The 18,632-nt window shown below is 34.6% G+C and overlaps 1 protein-coding gene across 1 annotated transcript; it reads left to right on the top strand.

Annotated features, from left to right (window-relative positions):
* The first annotated feature begins 1,468 nt into the window (after positions 1 to 1,468).
* On the top strand, positions 1,469 to 13,594 carry LOC114940457 (uncharacterized). The gene is made up of 4 exons (XM_029315161.2): positions 1,469 to 1,691; positions 2,251 to 2,325; positions 8,055 to 9,483; positions 10,408 to 13,594. The coding sequence occupies exons 1-4, from the start codon at positions 1,677 to 1,679 to the stop codon at positions 11,826 to 11,828; spliced, it is 2,940 nt and encodes a 979-aa protein (XP_029170994.2). The 5' UTR covers positions 1,469 to 1,676; the 3' UTR covers positions 11,829 to 13,594.
* The last annotated feature ends 5,038 nt before the right edge of the window (positions 13,595 to 18,632 follow it).

Raw genomic sequence — 18,632 nt, 5'->3', positions numbered from 1 at the left:
TGTATCTAATTGTGATCTTATTGTTAAATTTTACTTTAAATTCAAGTAACGAATTTTGAAAAGAGCGAAGGAATATTAATATTATAAATATTAATATTCATAATTTTCTATCTCGAAATAACGTTTTTCTTTTATAAGGTATATATGTCTAATGTAATTTCTTCTTTACACTTATTTAACTTTTTTCTTTGGCATGTCGACGGACAATTTTTTTTATCTCTTTTCTGTCGAAATTACTCTAAAATCAATTTAATTACTCCGGTGAAATTGAGCGTCGTAAGTATAACGAGACGCACAATATTTGAGAATGAAGGAGGAAAAAATTGAGAAGAGAAGTCATTAAAATCCCCTTCCACATGCGGCCAATGTCACTTTCACGACCTCGCGTTCCGCTACTGTTGAACGTAAGACAATAAAAGCCAGATTATATCTGGCGTGTTATAATTTTTCCGTAAGGGAAAAAAAGCATTGTTAACTTTATCTTTCGAAATAACGTCAAACTTTCTCACACGCAAACGCGCAGAATATCGCATTTTCAAGGGACTCGTAGAAAATGAAAGATCGCAGAGGGTCTGCCTAAAGATTAAGGAGTAATTCCTGCTTTCAGGCATCCAGAGAAATTAATTTTCCACGGAAGAATTTTATAAGAGTTTCTCTGATTGATATTTTTACCACAATAAAAAATATTAATATCTATATATATTTATTTTAATAAAATTATTACAATTTTATTAAATTTATTAAATATTATAGTTATATTTTATTAAATTATAATAAAAAGAATTATTATATTAAATATTAATATAATATTACAATAAGATATAAAATATAGGTTTGATTAATTTTACTATGTATATATTAATATTTTTTATTGTGATATTAATCATAAAAACTCTTATAAAATTCTTCCAATATTATATTTGTTTCACGACTATCATGATTTTCGGGGTAAATTCTAATATTCTCTGATTAATATTTTTACCACAATAAAAAATATTAATATCTATATATATTTATTTTAATAAAATTATTACAATTTTATTAAATTTATTAAATATTATAATTATATTTTATTAAATTATAATAAAAAGAATTATTATATTAAATATTAATATAATATCACAATAAGATATAAAATATAGGTTTGATTAATTTTACTATGTACATAATAAAATTTACTATGTATACATATATTAATATTTTTTATTGTGATATTAATCAGAAAAACTCTTATAAAATTCTTCCAATATTATATTTGTTTCACGACTATCATGATTTTCAGGGTAAATTCTCTGCATTTACCCTCCTGAGTTTGTACACCACTTGGTTCCCTCTTTGCTCTCATCTGTTCTCCGGGTTCTCTTCCCCCTCCCGGTTTCCTCCGGGAGACGGTGAACGACGAGGATGCTGGAGGGATTTTGTAGGTGGCTTGGCTTGCTGTAAGCGGCGTCTTCGTTCTCTCGCGTGGGGATAACTGGAGCTTCGGCTTAAGTCAACTGTATCACGTCGGGATCAAGTAGTACACTCTGCCTCGTTGCGTCGTGCACACTTCGGATTAGTGACGGACGTCCCGCAGGCAGATCGGCGCGCGCCTAAGGGAGAACACCCCGGAAATCGGCGGCGGGAAGACAGGAAGAGGACTATCGCTCGTTAAATGCATCATTAAAGCAGGAGATATGCGACTCTACGCTGTGAGTTTCATCGGATTTGCATGCGTGCATTTTTCTTCCGCGTTTCACTGGCTCCTCTTCACGTCCCATTGTTTGCATCTGAAATAGACATATACTGAATTAATATTTTTAATTGCACTGAGCGAAGAAAATTTATGACGTATCCTATTATAAGTGGAATACGAAAAAAATTTACATAAAATTATCCTATTGTAAAAATACAGTAAAATATATTTAATTGCATTTAAGAAATAATGATGAATAATATTTTTCTATCCATTTTTAATTACATCAAAATATATATTATAAATAATAATTGAATAATAATAAATATATAATTATACATAATAAATATAATTGAATTTAAAATGATGACGAATACAATTTTTTAATTAATTTTAAATAATCAAAATACATAGTAGATTGAAAATATATTTAATTATATTTCATTAATATTTTTAATTAAATTTTAACTCTAAAATAATGAATAAAATTTGTATGTTAATTTTAAATTATATCAAAATATATAGGTAAAATTCATTATTGCATAAAAGGTGCATCATATTTGTTCTTTTTACAGGTTGCTCTTGTCATATGGGCGGCAACAATAACAGCATTTTCGGTACCCAACGTCGCAAATTTAAGTGATGAAAAGGTAAATAAAAAAATTATTTTTCACATTTAGAAAAATAACTTACAGTATAGAACATTGCATCTCGTTAATGCGAATTGCATAAAGTTTATCGACATGCATCATTTAACATTTCATTATCTATAACAATACAGCATATAACAAAGAAGTATAGAGTCGCAATTATAATTTTTCTCTTCGATTACAAATAAATTGAAGTAAAAAGTAACCAATCCATTTATTACTAACACAAACTTTTAGAAAAAAAGATCCATAAATTTCGATCTACATTCTACATCTTCATCTTCATCAAATTGATATATTCGGGTTAAAGCGCTTGATAATATAAAATCAATCAAGGCGATTTTAAAATAAATGACGAGGAAGCATATGGTCCAAAATACGATCTAGGTTCGACAGTTCTGACATAAATCGGAGAAAAGAAAGAGAGACCTGACGGATACACGCGAATGAAAGTGGTCGAAAAAAATTTCTTCTTTTTTCGAGCGCGCGCGACAGTTGATAGCTTCGGGCGGCCTCGTCGGAGGCCCTAGGAGCTTGATGAGAGAACCGAGATGCTTACAAACATCCTTAACCTTGGGGCATAGAAATCTTTAACCTCGATCTACTTGCGGCGCGTCATTCAAGTGCTACTTTACGTATAGGCGCGACGGGCCGAGATAAAATTACAGCTGGGAGCTGGTGGGACACACAGACCGGATGAATGTCGCCGGTCCCCCGGTTGCTTCCGGATTTCTTCACTCGCAAAATATAATCGTGCATGTAATTCTACTTGGAACATTTAATGGGAATCGTTCGACCACGAGATTATCCCGCACCTTGTTCAAATCGGCTATCCTGAAGCGCGAACAGAGTCGGAAAAAAAGGCAGCAAGCGTGTAATCATTCTCACGTTATTCGCACCTGTGTGCAAATCGCATTAATTAGTTTACGGTACTGTAATAATGTAAAGTTATATTACGGAAGAGAATATAAATTTTAAATGTACCGTGTATGAATAATGGGATGATTCGAATATTATATTAATATAAATATATATGGAAAGAAGTGTATACTTTATATACTTTCTCTTAAAATTAGAGGAAGTTACGCCGATGTAACTGATATTTTGGAATTTAACCGACCTGGAGAAAACGGTAGTCTCAAGAAAGTCGAATAGCTTCGCGTACATTTTTCATTTGCATACTGCGAATTTTCACATTTTCGTGTCAGAACTTTCGTTTGCATTTTATATAGCAAGAACTTGCCGGTAGAAAGCTCAAATTATTTAGCTAAATATTGTATATATTATAATGTTCTTATATACTTTTTTAATTAATTCTATATTTATATATAAAGATGCAGGAAAATATTGTGTAGAAGAAAAAAATGTATAACAAATCTATAAAACTTCAAATAAAACCTAATAAAAAATTACATCACAAAAAAAGAATAAAAAAAAATTAAAAAATATGCGAGTTCTTTAAGCCTTATAAAATTCTTAAAAAATTAAAATCTATTTTTCCGTGCATGATTTAATAAAAGTATAGATAAAATTATTAATTTTCTCATAAATTGAAAATAATAATCTATAACAGGAAATGTAATAAACTACAGTAAAATTGCAATAAAATGTAAATTTACTTCCGAGTACTTTTTTATCTAAATATTATTTCTTTTTGATCGTGCATGAAAGCGATCTTCGATTTGCTTTGATTAAAGGTGAATACTCTTTATTCGCGCAGCAACATGCAATAAAAAAATCTATTTATGCGTGTATAATTTAATAAAATATAGATAAAATTATTAATTTTCTCATAAATTGAAAATTACAATCTATAACACAAGAAGAAATGTACATTTCTTAAATAAACTGTAATAAAAGTTGCAATAAAATGTAAATTTACTTCCGAGTATTTTTTTACTGAAATATTTTTTTCTCACGCATAAAAGCGATCTCCGATTCGCTTTGATTAAAGGTGAATACTCTTTCGTGCAGTGAGTTCCCTGAATTTCCTTTGTCACGCAAAGTAAAACAGCGTTTATACCGTTTAGGAATAAACGGTGAAAATGTGATTCCACGTGATTCCACGTGACGTGTAAAAGCGCGAGTCCCAGCGCGAGCGAATTAATCGCGGGGCACATTATAGTGCATCCCAGCAAGTGAAATTGACGCAAGGCTAGACAAATACCCGGGGCGCTGAATTAAAAAAGACGGCTGAATTAAGAGAGTCACGGACAAGGTGGAATACGCGACGTGACGACGTGACACGCGGAGGAGAGCGCGCGCACGCATTTTCTTCGCGCGTTAAAAAGGAAACTCACTTCAGTGAAAGTGCCCATGCACACATACTATATATACGCGGACGTTAAATTCGTTTCCCCCGTTATGGTGATTGCCGATGTTGTTTCGATATGCGGGGATGCACCGGCGCGGCGCCGCAAATGTCACGTTATACAATGACACGCAACTCATGGGAGACGAATCGATTGACGTGCCGCGAAGGGATTGAGAAAATTTCAATTTCGATCAACGTCAATTGTCTCTTCTTAAACGGGATTTAAATATTAATCATTAATATGGAATTCAAAATTATAATATTATTATGAAAATTAATAAATATTATAAAAAAATTAATTACAATATTAATGAAATGAAATAAATAAAAAGTATGAAGTTTCTTCTTAAACTCTACTTAATTTTCCCTTTAATATATATATTATCATATTTAAACGATAATGAATTTTTAATTTTATTAAATTTAAAAAATAATTATATATTAAATTATTTTGCATTGCATCGAATCCCCTAATTTAATTTCGATAGAAAGGTCTCGAGGTGAACAAACAAATTGAAGCACTTATGCACTTATCGTCGAGAGCGCATTCCTTTGAATATTTGAAACAAGATTATTGTTCGATATAATGGCGGGTTCTCGTCGATATTTATTCCCTTACGACGGCGAAACAATGTGCGGAGAAAGTTGTTTTCGACATGTTTTCATATATATATATATATGTATCAATCATGTACGAAATTGGAAAGGTGAAGCTGCGCTCGTTCTTCATTTGTAGAAAACTATTCGCCTTCGAACAAATTACAATCGTTTCTTTATTGGTATTTCATATCTGCTGCTATACTCGAAGTAGCGCTCCTTCGTTATTATTATTTATTTCAATGCACCACTTCTCTCTATATCCGTGTCGGACGAGGCAAACGGTAAATACGCAGTCAGTTATGTCTTGATTTATCCGTAATATTTACGCAGCCATGCGCTATTACAGATCCGCAACACGTGCAAAAAATTCCCGCCTTTTCCAGAGCACGCGTTGATGATGAAAACATTATTCAAATCAGGTCACATATAAAAGACGACTTGGAATATCTCGGAAGAAATGCACAAAATGATGCTACAATTATATCTCCATGTAATATATAATGATATAATTTTCTTCTGAAAAAGAGTATATCACTGTAAAAAATATGTAATACATTTTCATTATTTATCATGCAATTTTCTACTTATTATTTACGTAATTTTACATACTTTTTTACAGTGTACACCGCATAAAAGCTATCAATCTAATTATAAGCTCTAAAATGTAAAGAAACAACAAAATCTTATCATCTACTTCTATGTAGTTTCCCAGCAAATCTTCCTTAATGTTTATTCGAACAGCTGTTAAAAAACTGAAATTCCTTCTTAGAAATGATATTGACAACTGCAATTATTATTGCAAAATTGATCAAAAATTCACGATTAATTAGATCTGAGAGAAATGCGGTTTGCGAATTGATATCTCTCTCTCTCTCTGCTATGCATCGAATCCCTCAATTAAAATCATACGTGGCCATATATGCTCCGCAAAGGAAAGAGAAATATGGCGGGGCTTTCGGCAGTAAAGTAAAGGGAAAGTAAAGGACCAGTCGGCGAGACGAGATGATTGAGGACATATATCAAGTTGTACCCCTTCTCGCTGGACCCATCCACGGGATTTACTGGCGACTCTCACTGGTTTTTCTTTTGCGCGCGTGGTGCAAGAATGCCGGCATCTCTTCTCCCCGTTTCTCCTCATCTATCTTCTCAAGCCTCGTCGGACGATATATATACCGGAGAAAGGGAGCTCGCGAATGCGGCGGGTACCGTAACTGCACCTTTCTCTCATCCAAGACGCGTTATTTTCGATCTCCCCGTGACGGGAGACGCCGAGGAATTCTTCATCTTCACGGGGTGTGTCCCGTATATCGCCGGCACTTCTTTTCCAGAACCGGCTACTTCTCTCTCCGATGACGGGGCATTAACTAGCCAATTCTTTTTGCTTTCCCGAGGAAGCGAAACGTTATCTACTTTCCTTGTGGACTCTTTTTTCCGAAAGAAAATTTACTGCCGGATTCGATAATGAGCACCATGGGTGTCCGCAGGATTTTTTCTAGAAGGAAGCATCATTAGTTTTTTTTTATTTATATATTAAATATGCAAATTTTAATGTTTATTTATCAAAGAAGAGCAAATGCTTGATCTTTTTTACCGATTCCAAGGAGAAGAAGCAAATATCGCCTCTGTGCGGTCGCCCATAATGAATACTTCCATGTCTCGCTGTACGCGATAATCCTTTATAAAACACCGTAATCATAGCGGCCGCTAATTTTAATAATGTAACGTAATCTTAATAATGTAGATTTACTTACGCAAAGTGGAACGCATGCAGATTTCGCCGGCGAGAATTTATTTTTCGTTCCTTTCTTCGCTCGCGAAAAAGTGTGCCGACATTGTTGGCCTCTCGATACTCGATGATACTCCATCATTGATATTTTTGCGCCTCTCTTCCTCTACAAAATATCTTCTGGGTCACCGCGATTTGCTCCATTTGGAAATCCACGGCGTCTGGATGCGATCGAGATGAGTTTCCGATGAGTGCCGATGCGAAGAGACACCTAAACGGATAACGAGTGACTTTAATGCAAGAGGAAAGAACTTAACAAGATATCGCTCGAGATATCTATTTTTTATGTTATTTTAATATTCTTATATAAAGATAATAATTGCGGAAATGAGCGGGACAATAATTCTTGTGTGCATTATATATATATATATATATATATATATATATATATATCGGGTGATTTCGATGATATTTCGTTTCTCCTGAATAAATCCCCGTCGTAATCCGCGTTTAAAGAGCCCGGAAGAGTGAAAGGGAAGTAACGATTTATATATATAAAACAGTATTTAACGCAGCTCTTGCTGCTAATTTCTAGCTCGATACGGCACGTTTTATTATCGATTTCTAATCTCTCGTCTAATCTCTCATTAAGCCTCTTATTTAATTTCAACCTCCTCATTGCGCTATGTTTTGTGCAAATATAATATATACGTAGATATATAAACATGTCGATATTTTTAAACACCGTGTATATTTATATAAAATTTTTATTTTCGAGGTAATCGTTCGAATGTGAGCTCTCGATAAATTTATTCAGTTTGAGGAGAAAACAATAATTGATGCTAATTGTAAGTTATATAAATTGCGACGAATGTAGGATTTGATTGAAATATTCTTTTTCACCGAATCCTTTCATAAAATTATACATATTCCGCGGAACACTTGGCTGACGTATGATTAATGTTCCCATAGGATTCTCCCAGGAGCGCAGTTCCGCAATTTCTCAAGGTAGCTTTCGCGGCGAAATTATCCCGAGTACAACCGCAAATTTTCTGGACGACCCCTTTACGACCGACTCATATTTTTCAGGCTGTAGATTACACGGAGCTTCGTGATTTGCCGGAGAAGCGAGCAGATGTGGAAGCGAGAAGTTTCGAGATCACCGGGGATCATCGTCATCATCCTGACGTCGGTTCGAGAGGATCAGCTGACGCGAAGGGCTCGTTTGACGTTTCTCCCACTTCGGAGGCCATTTACGCGACGCCGGTCGCCGAAACGATCGACGGATATCCGTTTCAAGAGCGGAGTCGCGAGTCAGGATACGCCGTCCCCGAAGAGCAGATCCTCCTCGTCGAGAATGCCGGCAGTTTTGGCCAGAAGGTCTGGCAAGATCATCCGAGAGGCAGAACTAAACCTCGGAAGGACGACGGCTACGCGAGTTTCCGGAAGTCCCACGTCGTTTCCGGTAGCACCGCGTCGCCGCTTCGATCTTACGTGACGGTGACGTCGGAACCTTACGTGTTCGCGTTGAAGAAAGAGCACGACATGGCGGATGAAGGTCATCTTCCAAGGTCATCTTCCAAGGACGATTCCGAAGTGATTGGATCCAAAGTACCTGAGGAAAAAAAAGAGAACAAAGTGGTCAATTCTATTGAAAGTATGGGAGAATCCTCGGCATCGACTAATGTCGCTTCTTCGATCCTAGAGGAAAATAACGTCGTACCTGAAGATCCTCAGCCTCCACGAGCAAGGTCGTCCCGAGCTTACGACAACGGTACGGATGAAGAAACTGCGGAAGGACCTGTCAAAAAGAGCGTCGTGCGAGTGTCCTCGTCGACGTCCGTGGAAATCAGTCCCTCGTTGCAGCCGGTCAAGTTTTCGGGTCCCATCGTCGTAGCTGATCTGGCTAGCAAAGAGACTCCGGTTGATTATCCTGACGAAGCGGCCGAGGTGTCGTTGCCGTTCAGGTCGGCTGAGAACGTTGAAATCGCGCCAGGAAGCTACGCCGAAGGCTCCCAATCGTCGATTCCTCTCAACGACGATGACATAGCGACGTCCTCGATCATGTTGAACCCTCTCCAGGTGGGGATCGCCCTGGTGAACGCCGATGAGACCAGTTTGACGAATGACAACGAGCAATCCGCCGCGACGGATAGCAAGGATTACGCTCAGGACTACCTCCAGGACGAGCTGCAGCGTCTGTCGACGGTGGATAAAAAGTTAGTCGAGAGCGACGTCGAGAATCGATCGCGGGTCGATTATAAGGACGAGAGAGAAGGAGAGAAGGCTGAGTCGGTTGAGACTGTCGTGCAGAAGGTACCTGAGAATTCCGTCGAGATTCAGAAGTCGGTCGAAATTTTCCATACCGCACCCGTGCACGAGATCCATTATCCTCCGGTGTACATCCAGCAGACCTCCAATCTCGGTGTCATCGAGTCGAATAATATCGGGAGAGCCAATCAGCCGTACGGTCAGGATGAACAATCGGAATCACGGATGAATTACGATGCCTATCGAGGTAATGTCAAATTATTACATTGTTGGATCTCTTTGCTTTAATATCGATGATTTGATTTCTTATTTATTCCATAACGTTTTTTTTGTGGGCCAACAAAATGGCAAGAAAATTAAAATTATTTTTTTTTAATTTGAAATTGTATAGATACACGAAGAGAGAATTTTCTCTTAGAATTTACTCTGTAAATAATGATTGATAATCGTGGGACAATATGGTATTGGACTAATTTTCTAAGAGTTTTTTTCTGATTAATAAATCTTTCAATTTTCTCTGATTAATATTTACGACAATAAAAAATATGTTTTTGTACATAGTAAAATTAATCCAACATATCTTACATCTTATTGCGGTAAATATTAATATTTTTTATTGCGATAAAAATATTAATCAGAGAAAATCTTATAAAATTCTTTCAATACTAATATTGTCCCACGATTATTATAATTTTCAGGGTAAATTATAAGAAAAAAAATTTGTTAACTTGACTGAATATTTACCTAAATATTATTTTGCTAATTGAAAATATAAAAATATTTAAATTAAATATAACATATTTATACACATATTATTACAAATAGTAATATAATTGAAAGGTTTAGTCAAGTTAAACAATTTTGTTCAATGTAGCTATCGCGCTATTCAGTTCACGTAAAGTTAAAAAACCGCACGAAGAAGTATTAACTTTCATTAATAATTTATGGATGAGAGTCGACGATATATATATATGTGTATGTATTACGCAAGCTCCGACTTACAATTAGTTATAACACGCAACACGTCGAATTAATAATGCCGAGTATGCTGTGCGTAATAATAATTTTACGCCTCGGAGCACGCGACAAATTGCCAGGTTTCACCCGCGAAAGAAGACTGCAGACAGACATCACATAATGCGTTGATGTGTCGGGCATTTCCGTTTTCCAGGTAACGAGCCGAACGTCGTCAAGGCGCAGCTTCCGGAGCAGATGAAGCTCACCCGAAACCGATACAACTCCCTCGAGGACGATGCCCTTGGTAAAGCAACAACCTCAGCTGTCATCACCGAATACTCGTCGTCGTCGGGTGAGCAAACTCCCGTAGAATCGCAGTCCTACAAGTACAATGACGTGCATCATCCGGTTCTGCTGGTGCCGAATCAGTTCGAGGAGACGTCGTACGATCAGTCCGATGTGCGGCACAATTTCAAGGACGACGTGTCGGCGCACGCTGCCAAGCTTCTCACCTATGGAGGCACTTCGAGGCAGGAATCGGCGAGCGAAATCTATCGATCCGATCAGCAGCAACCGATTACCGATCACCAGTTTCGCACCTCGGAGATAAGACGACCGGAAGCGTCGCCTCAGCAGCTCCTTCTCAAGATCATCCCCGAGGGCTCCGTGGACAACGGCTTCGTGGTACCGATCCCTCGGCCCTTCCCGATCGAGAAGATCATCGAGAAGACGGTCCACGTGCCGCATCCGATCGAGATCGAGAAGCTGATCGAGAGGAAGGTGCCGTATCCGGTGGAACGGGTGGTCGAGAAGCGGGTCCAGGTGCCGGTGACGGTTCCCCAGGCGTATCCGCAGATGCACGTGCAGGTACCGATGCTCGAGAAGCAGATGATACGCTTGCCCCAGTCTGTCTATCCGGTCCACGTGATCGAGAGAAGAGTTCCGTACACGGTGCAGCGAGTTCTGGTGCAGCCTGTCCCGTCGTATCAGCTGCGACTCCAGCAGGCTTCGACGACCCAGGAGAAGCCGGCGACCCCGTCAAGGTCATCCGCGGGGTCTCGACCCTATCGCTCGGACGCGGAGAGACCCGTCGACCTGCTTGACAGCTCGAAGATCAACGATGTACCTGGAAAATATCGACTTAAGTCTCCGACTTCCGGAAAACCCCTTCGTGACTCCGAGTCGCAAAATGAGGGAAATACCTCGCGGTTTTATAGTTCTTCCATTCCTCCCTATGGAAGACCTTTGACGTACGATTACAACATCGATGTTGGCAAAGGCTACGTCCCCTTCAGCGACGTCAAGCTGATGATTCTGCCGAGGAAGTACAGCAACCACGTGGTCCTGCGACCCCATCAGACGACGGTGCCGCTTCGCCAGATTGTGTACAACCTGGTGGAGAAGAACAAGGACGATAATTACCTGGGTCCGACGCCGCCGCGGAAGACCTCGCAGAGCAAGTCGCAGTCTTCTTCGTCCTCATCCTCGTCCTCGGCAGCTCTGAGGCGATCCAGGCATCCGGATACCCAGTATCCCGGAAGTTTCAGACAGTCCAAGATGGAGTACGGCTTCAAGCCGCCTATGGTACCGTCGGTGCAATACGACGAGTTGACCGCGACTCAAGTGGAGAATTAACGCGATCATCCACGATAGCGATTTCAATAGTAGAAATGCGTAACGAGGCATCTCAAGGACGTCCTTAGGTATCTCAAGGAAGGAGATTTTTTATATGCGTCTTGCGTTATTCGGATTTATATACAAGAAATGAATCGATAGAGGAGGATTCATTCCTCCTTCGAAATGTAACGCAAATTTCATCATTTTATTTTGTTTGTATATTTATTTTGTTACGAAAATTCGTACTTTTTAATTGATATTGATTTTAATTGATAGTGATATCAAAAATGTTTTTTTTTTACACATGGAGAGAATTTTCTCTTAGAATTTACCCTGAAAATTATGATAGTCGTGAAACAAATAAAATATTGGAAGAATTTTATAAGAGTTTTTTTGATTAATCGCAATAAAAATATTAATATATACATAGTAAATTTTATTATGTATACATAGTAAAATTAATCGAACATATTTTATATCTTATTGTGGTATTATATTAATATTTAATATAATAATTTTTTTATTTAATAAATTTAATAAAATTATAATTTTATTAAAATAAATATTAATCAGAGAAACGATTATGAAATTCTTCCAATGCCACATTGACCCACGATTAGAATGCTTTTCAGGGTAAATTCTAAGAATAAATTCTCTCTGTGCAGTTTAGTTGCTATATCTTTGTTACATATCTTATAATAAAACGTTACACCTTGTATATCTTATATTTAATTAATTGAAATGAAAATTTCTGAAATTGTTGTTGAAAAATATTGTTGAATAATATAATGAAAGTAAGACGATAGTTGGCGCAAGTACACTTACATGAATTTTTTTACTATAATACTGTTGTATAAATAACGAATATTTAGATTTAATATATAGTGAAAGAAATTTGTTTAATTACATATTAAATACCCGTTTTGCTAGAAAAACATCTTGTAATGATATATTAGGATCAACACGAGCTTAGGCACCGATCAACGCACTTTAAAGCACACTTATCGTAGCATTCAAACCTCTTTAGTCAAGGGTTACTGACTAAATAACACTGCGAGTCCCCTTATTACATGTTTACAATCGATCCACTTCAGCAATTCACAACCTTGAATCAAGCCGTCGTAAAAATAAGTAATGTGTACGCTTTTGCACTCGAGACTATATTTTGATTTTGTTATACGTATAGTATACAATATTTTATAATATATTCAAAAGCCTCTTTATTTAAAAATAAATTAAAAAAAATTTTTTTTAATTAATACATTTTTTATCTAATAAATATAATTTATAAGTAAAAATAAATAAATTTTTTATGGGATAAATTTTTTTCTAAAGAAATATAAAAGAATTTTATTTTATTTTTTTTTTAATTTTAATTTAATTTAATTTTATTTTATCAAAATCACTTCGATAATAAGATTGAATAAAGTCAAATAAGATTTTTAATTTTTTTTCTCAAAAAATATGAGTTTATAAATGGACCACAGAAATGTCATTTGTTTACAACGACGAATTGATTCGAGATTTCGCTAATAAAAAACGATAAGAAAATTTTATACCGAAATTTTCTTCAATTAATTAGCAATTATTGGCTATGAAAGATCTAAGTGATGATCAAAATTTGTAGTTTGCTACGAAAAGCAATTCAATGTACCTTATATCACTAGTGCCTAATTGAAATTGTTATTTGAATGTTATCGATTTAATATTATTGTTGCTAATACAAATTTTGAAAATAGAATATTTAATTAAGTTTTGTATAATATATTTTTTATTTTCATATATTCTTATCACTATATTTATTTCATGTCTCTCCATATTATTCCTTGCTCCTTTATATATTTATGTGTCATAAACGTATTACACATATATCAAAAATTAAAAAAGTTTTTTAAATAAAATAATTTTTTAAAGAAAAACATTAAATAACAGAAAATTAAAAAATTTTTATATTTGAAATATAAACTTAAAAGCTTTTTTAATTAGCTTGCACTATGTTACTAATTAAATTATAAATTTAATATTAAATAAAAGTATTAAATTAAATATTAATATAATTTTGAGTAAATAAGTAAATTAATTAATAAATTCATAAATTACATGTAATAAAAATGTAAACCTTTGTTTCTTTTTTTACAACAATTTTACGGCTTAATCTTGAATTTCGATCATTCCTGTCTGTTAATTGTCTTCTAAGTCAAGTTATTATTAGTAGATATTATGCCTGCAGTAGATATACTAATATTACAACAATATTACAAGGCTTGAGAGAACTGAATTATCGACATAGGCAGAGTGTTGTAAATAGAAAGTAGACTGAAACTTACCTTAAATAACGACCAACTGTATGCTAACAAGAATATAGAAATAAAAATTTGATTTCCAGCTTAGCTTGTCGATCGATAAAATATAAAAAATATGTGTAAATAAAAGGTATTATTTAAATAATAATATATATTTCTCTATTCAATGCTTTTTGCAAGAGGAAAAGCCAAGCATTTAAAACGCTTACAACAACACACAGCCGGGGGCACATTTTTCCCTTCCCACATTGCCCAATTTGCTCCGTTTTCAGCCTGGCCTGGCTGCACATTTTCTATTTGCGATAAAATTTGCCAACACTTTATATATCTTTGAGAGCATCGTTGCGTACCGCTAAACGAACCGCGACGCGATTTTCTGTAATGCCGGGTGTGCATGCATGCATTCGCGAATTACAGCCTGCTGTAATTCGAGCCGTTTAAAAACGTGTTTGACCATTTAATAACTTGCTACATTTAACGAGCCGTATAAAAAATCTCTCACCTTCACGCCTTTTGCTCGCGTTTCTATATCGAGCAAAAATAAGCTCCATAAATAAATATAAAATCAATTTTCCCAATCAATTTTGTCGAACAGATGCGTCTTGTTTTTTGTCTACAAAATATAAATTGTAAATATATATCCGGTTAAATAATTTATTTGATCGAATCGAATCCAAAGTCAAAATTTTATTCCTATTTTCGACTTTAATTTTTTTACAATTCAAAAGGATTTTAATACACTGAAAAAAATGACTACGTTAAATATTTATTTTAATAAATCATTGATTTAAAACGAATAAATATTTATTTGTTTCGAAAAGGATTTTTCTTACATCAAATAAATATTTTTTACATCAAATCAATATTATTAGTTTCCAATAAATGATTTATTTGGCAGAAATAAATACTTATTCGAATTCAATAAATTTTATTTCCAGTGTGGATTTAATTTATATCTATCTCAAATATACTTTGATATTTAGAGGAATTTTTGGTAAAACTATTAGAGTGAATAGAGTTTCAAAAAAGATGATGGGGTTTATAAAATATTTAAAGTAGACTTTTTAATTAAAAATTCAAATCAAAGGAGGAAAATTTTCGACTCGAGATGCTCGGAATTCTAATTCCGAAACTAATCGCCGTGTTTCGAACAAGAGAGAGAGAGAGAGAGAGAGAGAAAGAGATCGAGAGGAAATTTTCGCGTGGGAAAATCTCAGGAGAAGTGAAACAATCTTGTCGAATGTACATTATTTTAACAGAATACGTTCCTGCCACATTATTGAGAAATTAGATGTATCATTTTAGCTGCACGAAAAAGAAAAATTATTGCGCCAAAGTAAAATTGCGTCAGCGCAATTTTTAAGAAAATCTTCCCTTGTTTTACCATCTCTCCAATTTAACTAAATAAAAATATTGGTGAGATTAATAAAAAAAAATTAATCCTAAAATCGAGAATAAGAGCATCATTCAGCTGAATCGGAGGTGCTGAAAAATAGGGAGGAATTTAAACTGTTCCCACCTTATCGCTTCCTCGAGGGTTTGGGAGATAGTTACATATTCGCGCTCTTTTTCCTCGCAATAAAATGCACATAGACCGGCAATCATCATCCGAGATTATGCGCACGGAGGTGGATCCCCGATGGTGGACGCTGATGAGGGAGAGATTGCGTGACCGAAATGCGCGGCGCGCTGCGCGCGTTGCAAAACGAATTATTCGCCGTTAGGTAATCATAGGTAAGAAGAGCAAATAGCGTCAAATTTAAATCAGATTGTATCACCGCGCGAGCCGGCATTCCTGAACGGCGGCTCTCCAGGTGAAAAGCAAGCAACGCGTGAAACGCATCACTTAGAAAAGCCGAGCTAAGTGGCTTAACGTGAACCGAGGAGACGATGATTGGCCTCTTACAAATACATAATAAATAATAATTTATTGATATTGAATTAAATCAAATCTATATATAATATAAATCAAATAAATAAATATATATATATATATTTGATTTATATTATATTGATATATGTATATTTGATTTGATTCAATATCAAATATATTATTATATATATAATAAATATGTTATATATATTTTTATTACACATATATACTTATATATGTAATAAAGAAATAAAATAAATATTAAGAATTTAAATGTATATTATCTATGTATATTTTCGAAATAATATTCTATTATAGAGGAAATGTGTGTTGATAAAAATCTAATAGTGATTTATGCATGCATTTATATGCAACTAATTTCGTGAATTATCTGGAAAACTGAAGAAAAAAAAACAAACGCTAATTTAATAAGCGTTTCGACTGATGGAGGGTTAAATGCTTGAAATTTGCTGGAGGATAGCGTGATGTGCACGACGCCTCTGCTATCTATCTATAAGTGCATTTATGGAGTCGAGAGACTCTGATGTATTAAAGGCGATTCACGTAATATATTAATGTGTGCCGTCAATCCGCGCACGCAAATTGCGGGATAATACGAGCTGTTGTTCTTTCGCGAAGACGAACGTCATTAAAAACAAATAAACTTGCGCGGGATTGTATCGCGTGTAAAGAACGACGTGTATGTATACGATCCGACTGGGTGGTCCCGATACTTTTGTCATCTTGTCCATTAAATCCTAACGATAATGTGTTCAACTAATGATATCCGGATAAAAAAAACCGGCAATAATTCCGACAAAAATCGATATCCATCTTTTAAACAAGCTTCTACACGGAAAAAATTTTCTCTTAGAATTTACCATGAAAATTATGAGACGATATTGGTTTTGGAAGAATTTTATAAAAGTTTTTCTGATTAATATTTACAATAACAAATATTAAAATATATATATATATATACATAGTAAATTTTATTTAATAATTTTATTATGTATATAATGAAATTTACTATGTATATATATATTAATATTTTTATAAGAATTTTTATAAGTTTCTCTGATTAATATTTGTCACAATAAGAAAATTAATATCTATCACAATAAGATATATGTTTGATTAATTAATTTAATTTCGATTAATATGGACATAGTAAATTTTACTATGTAATAATTAATTGAACATATTTCATATCTTATTGTAGTATAGATATTAATTTTTTTATTGTGATAAATATTCAAAAAAGATCAGAGAAAAAATAAAAATTCTTACATCTCTTATAAAATTCTTATTTCTTCTCAATACCATATTGTTCGACGATTGCGATGACTTTCAAGCTAAATTTTAAGAGAAAATTCTCTCTGTGTACAAAGCACTTAATTAATTTTATTTAAGAAAATTTCCCCCTAATTTAGATATAATTTAATCGTGAAAGTTGCGCGAAAAGCTATAGAGATGTAAATTCGAATGTTCGTGGAGGAAAGATTAGCATTTTCGATTTAAATATATATATATCGGTCCGTTCACCGAATAAAACCTATCCTAGTCTATCTCGCTGCGCAAATCTCTCTCATACATTTCTGTAACGCTGTTACAACGGTGAAGATGAAGTATGCCCATAATTGGATCCCGCCATAAGCGAAAGGGTTAACCCGTTAAGCCGTTCGGATCTTACGCGGTCTAACTATACTTGACGTAACGAGCTACGTACGTATTGCGGCATTAGCATATCGTTACGGTCGTTGCACGTCGGTGCACGTCGTATTAATATTACAGGGAAGAGGATGATGACACGCCGGTGTCTTGCGTAGAGCGGAGATCTTTCAAGGACACCTTTCAGGGATCGGCGTGCGTAAGTATATACCTTAAGTATATATTTGCGAAAAGAGAAGAGGGAAAAAAAACGAGAGGTGAGAGTCGTCGTCGTCGTCGTCGTCGTTAGCGATGCTCCAGATGAGAGCGTGGGCCCTTCCTCGACGACGCGATACAAAGGAGATCGAAAGGCAGGATTTACCGAGCGCGCGCTGGCCATCTCCTGCATATAATTAAGGCACCGATTTTGCGCAATTATTCAAACAGGAGCGACGTCGCTGCTCCTATTTCCTCGCCGAGGCATTTTCCAAGGGCGTTTTCTTGTGCGACGTCAAGATCTCATTGGAAAATCTTTATCAGAAAATTGATTTAGTTTTAATTTAATATTTAGTTATTGTTTAACTCATTAGAATTTGTATTATAATAATATATATTATTTAATATAATTTATATTATATTAATTAATATAATAATTAATTATATTATAATAATTTATATTATATTATATAAATATAAATTATATTATATATATATATATATATATATATTTAATTTTTAAATTTAATATCGCAAGTAACAAACTAACGTCATTAGATGTCAAAATAATGTAATTTTGACGTTTAGTGATGTCATTCGACGTCAAAACGACGTTGCTTGCTATCTGGGATATATTATATTTATATTATATTATATTAATTATAAATTAAATTTTTTAATGTAATATAATATTTAATATAGGATATTAAATTAAAAAATTTAATTTGCAATTAATATAATATATAAATATAATATCCTAGGTAGCAAGCACACGTCGTT

Source organism: Nylanderia fulva, unplaced genomic scaffold (assembly GCF_048542155.1).
Source record: "Nylanderia fulva isolate GAGA-0341 unplaced genomic scaffold, ASM4854215v1 Scaffold16, whole genome shotgun sequence".
Lineage (NCBI taxonomy): Eukaryota > Metazoa > Arthropoda > Insecta > Hymenoptera > Formicidae > Nylanderia > Nylanderia fulva.
Note: the sequence above shows the minus strand (reverse complement) of the source record. Positions and strands in the feature narration are given on the sequence as shown.